This window comes from Nematolebias whitei, chromosome 10, assembly GCF_014905685.2.
Source record: "Nematolebias whitei isolate Nwh7 chromosome 10, NemWhi1, whole genome shotgun sequence".
NCBI classification, from domain to species: Eukaryota; Metazoa; Chordata; class Actinopteri; order Cyprinodontiformes; family Rivulidae; genus Nematolebias; species Nematolebias whitei.
The window spans coordinates 51,065,908-51,070,297 of record NC_056507.1 but is presented as its reverse complement, the minus strand read 5'-3'; the positions used below and the strand labels follow the sequence as shown (position 1 = coordinate 51,070,297).

Sequence of the window (4,390 nt, the reverse complement as noted above, 5' to 3'; positions counted from 1 at the left end):
ATATATATATATCTATATATAATTGGTGTTGGGTTAGTGAGTGGGGGCCTGTGAGCTTCAGTGCCCAGGGGCACAATAGCAAGTTTACAATTTTTAGGTTTTAAAACAAGTGTTTTTTTAATAAAGCAACATTTCAGTGTGAAAGAACGGTACATCAGCTAATCACAAAAAAGTTTCAATCAGGTCATCTGGACAAGTTTGTTTTTGGGAGAAATATTTCGTCTTTCATCCAAAAGACTTCATCAGTCTGAGGCCTGCCACCAACATCTGTCTTATACGTAAATAGCACCTCCTTGATGTGTTTCAAACTAGCTAGCTCTTAGCTTACTTAACTAGCTTTACACATGCAAAAAGAGAGCATCCGTCCAAAACAATGGATCATCATGCATAACAGTGACATGTGTTAAAGCTCCCCAGCAGGCTGAAACACATCAAGGACATGCTACTTATAAGACAGATCAGTGAGCAAAATTACATAAAACATTTTGAACGCCAGATGCTCTTCCTGATGCAACCTGGGCTCGAACCCACAACCTCAGGATTACAAGACCACGGCACTGACCACAGAACTTTGATTAAAACACGTGAAGTCTTGGGGTTTCCACCTGGATCCTGGCTGTGTTCAGACTAGCTGTTAGCTCTTCAGTCCTTTGTTGATTTTATAAAGTGAGCTTGTTCAAAGAGTTCTCCACAACAGGTTCATCATTTTTGCACACAGTCCTCTTCAGAATGGCTGTAGGACCATGTTAGAAGAGTTTATGAGCAGAAGCACATTTGTTTTGTTCTGCAGCGCACAGTTTCCCTGTGGCCAGGCTGTCTCGAACGATGAACCCCTACACCAAAGAAATGCTGGAATATGTATCCTCCATCACTGGAAACATTTTGTTTTTCACATCACATAATGTTTGAGGTCTGCCCCGTTCTTCTGACAACACACTTAACACGCTGAGTAGAAAAATTCTCCAGGGAAGATCATCGTTGTGTACGATGAGGACGAGATTCTAGGCAGCCAGGCGGCCACCAGCATGTGTCAGCGGGGCTTTGACAATCTCTTCATGCTTAGTGGAGGTGAGGTGTCTTGTTTCTGTGCTGCAACTCATCATCCCGTCTGAAACGGGTCTTTAAAGTCACCTCTGCTCAGCTCCAGTCTTTGTCCTTCACTCCAAGGTCTCAAGGTCATCGCTCAGAAGTTTCCCAGTGGAATGGTGACGGGCTCCTTCCCAGCCTCGTGCCTGTCCTCCCCCACCTCAAAGAGCAGGAGAAGCTCTGCTCCACAGCAGCTAGCACAGACAGCGGAGAGGAGGTGGAGGTTCACATGTGATGAGCTGACAAAGATCCAGGAGCAGCTGGAAGAGACGCCCCTCCCCACCAACTCCAACAGTAACTGTCTACACTACACTGGGATTTTTACAAACTCAGAGTTTCTGCTATGTTTGTATCTCCTGACACACAGAATCTTCACACTAACTCATCATACGAATCCTGTAGCCAGTAATATCTGATCCTAGGAAACTGGGAGCTGTATGAAACACACTCTGTGGCTCAGCGGTTTGAGCAGGCCTCCTCCACAGATGGTGCTGTGAGGAGCTCTGAGTGTCCTGCTTGGATAGAAAAAGGTTCATGTGGGTATTGTTGCCACCCAGTGGCGCTGTGTGTGGGTATGTAAGAACTTCTTCAGTCTGAGGAGCTGCAACAAGCTCAGTCTTATAGCACCTTCTCATAGTGCAGGGATACTCATTGCGCGGCTCCCGAGCCACATGCAGCTCGCCATGCTTTATTGTTGGCTCTGTGACTGGTTACAACAATACACCAGCACAGCCAGTACATTTTTAAAACGTTCTGGCACATTACTCAATAATTGTACATGTTGGCTCGGGCTTCTTTGGTGCGGTTTTACAAATAATATTGTGTTAATCTACTTGTTGAGGAGGAGGAAGGTCCGACCAGCTGGTAGAGGTAAAAAAAAAGAAGTCCTGTTAACCTCAGCTGGATCAGCTGATCATCGCCAGCCGCGCACGTCTCCGCACCTTCTGTCATCTGTGGTGAAGGAAGTAGCAGAATTACGGGGCCGGTTCTAGGCATGGTTACATGAGGGGGCAGGAGGAAATGTGAAGGGGGGCCTCTTCATCCGTACACATATTACAGCACATTCATAGTTGAGCATGGACTCTGGTTTTCATTGTTATTGTTGACTTGTGTTTTTTACACAGTCAACATTTTCAACCATGAACACTATCAAACAAAAACAGAGAAACCGGCTGACCCATGTCCATCTTGAATGTCTCAGTGTGGCTGCAACAACAAATTACAAATACAACATGAAGACAGTAGAGGACACAGCTTCTCATCTCAGTACTAAGATACATTTTGTTTAAACAGATAATGTGTTGGCTATGTTTCTTTTTACTTCATAGGTGGATTGTTTCATTTTATTATTTTCTTTGAGTGACTTGGGGTGATATCACAGCTCTCCCCTTGACTTTGATCGGTCAATATGGCTCTTTTGAAAAAAAAAAAAAATAGTGAGGATCACTTGTATAGTGGATCAACCAGTTTGTTGTTGACATCCAGAACCAGCTGTTCACATGATCTAGAACCATCAGTCTAACGATGGATCTTTAGTGTCCTGATGGACGCTTGCTAGCTTGTACTGATGCTGTGTTGCTATAGTTATATCTATATTGCTATCTGAACCCAAATCCAAGATGGACCCCTTAGCTAAAAAGGGAAAAATATGATAACTCAGCCATTTTTAGAGCTATTCAGCTGAAATGTGGTGTATTGATACCTGAGCGCAAACGATGACACAGTACTGTCAACTCAAAATTTAAATGGCAGCAGTCTGGCAGTCCTCGTCAAAGTTTCTCCAGGAACTTTCTAGTTGTCAGCTACTGCCGCACTGTTTTTATCTCAGTATGTGTCAGACTGACTGTTTGAACTCTTTGTTTTCTAAAGTCTAGAAAGCTGAAAGAACGCTGTGGCAGCCGTTATGAATTAGGCTGACACCAACACCCCGTCAGTTTACTTCAATCATTTTTTAATCCATCCACTGGTTCATGACATATTTTGCTAACAGACATGATCACCCACATTCAGTGCTGGAGAGCGATAATCAGAATAAACTTGTGCATTTCTGCTGTTACAAAGTTTTAAATCCCATTTTGTAAATTATTTTATAAAATTGAGCTTGAGACTCCACATCTAAATCCTGACTTATAAACCCAGTTTGTCTTGCACACATGTCCTTGCGTCTGTCCACAGGCCGCACGTCCAGCTGCTTGACCACTAGTCGTGTCCCGTCAACAGCCTCGGGTCGTCTGAGCTCGTCCTCCTCCGCGAGCAAAACCAGCTCCAGAATCCAGAGCAGCCGAACCTGGAAGTGAGCCCAGCTCCATCTCAGCGCAGACACACGTCCTGGATCTCTGGAGCCATGTCAGGCTTCAGGATGCAGACTGTTGCCAGAGGTGGACTAAAAAAGGCTGAATCGTTTTTAAAATAATTCAAGATTTGATTCAGAACGTGATATAAAAGAAAAAAGCAACATTCAAAACAACAAGCAGAAGTTAGGTTTGAGTGATGTTTGATGTGTTTTTGTTGTCTTAATAAATGGACATTTGACTGCACCGTGTCTCATCTGTGAACAACGAAGTAAAAACCTTTTTGCACTCCGATAATTCCTGGAACACTTTTCATCTTCTTTGACCACCTCTTGAATTTAAATAAGGTCCAAACTGTCCTTTCAGACACACAAGGTGTGAAAGGATGGAGCTGCTAAATGTTTCAACTGATCAATATAAATCTGTAGAATGTAACTTTTAATTGACATTTGAACAGAATCAGGATCAGCTGGATTTGGGTCTTGATGTTCACTGACAGCCTTTATGGCTTGCAGAGCCTGAAACTACTGAAACCAGAGTTGTATAAAGAGAGAGTTGCGACACTCCCATACACTTCTATAGAAAGATTGGACTGCTGAAGTCACGTGGGTCATGCAGTGGCAAATCATTCAAACAGCAGCAGCTCCCATCATTGAACGTAGTTCATTCTCCATGTTTCAGACGTGTTTGTCCGGTAAGTTGATGAAAATACGACATTTTTTCTCCATTGTGAAGCGTTATCTGACTGTTCTGTACCACAATTTATCCACATTAATACTTCATGTCGCCAGTTTTAGTTAATGAAACATGTTAACTTGCTAGTTGTTTTTTAACTGCAGCTAACTCTGCCATCATGACTGTTTAAACAGGTCTATTTCTGTCTAATTCAGCATTTTAAAATATCCATTACAGCTTAAATTTTGAAAGCTGATCATTTTCTAATTTTTTATGGTAATTCCAGTTACTGAACTATATCAACTAGAAAATATTTAGCCTTTTTTCTGAGAGATTGC

The 4,390-nt window shown here is 42.7% G+C and overlaps 1 protein-coding gene across 1 annotated transcript in view; it reads left to right on the top strand.

Moving 5' to 3' along the window:
* cep41 (centrosomal protein 41) overlaps positions 1-3,383 on the top strand; it is a 15,125-nt gene extending 11,742 nt beyond the window's left edge. Inside the window, exons 3-4 of the mRNA XM_037683762.1 lie at positions 1,168-1,380; positions 3,262-3,383. Coding sequence (XP_037539690.1) covers positions 1,168-1,380; positions 3,262-3,383 — 335 coding nt within the window. The remainder of the gene's footprint in view (positions 1-1,167; positions 1,381-3,261) is intronic.
* The last annotated feature ends 1,007 nt before the right edge of the window (positions 3,384-4,390 follow it).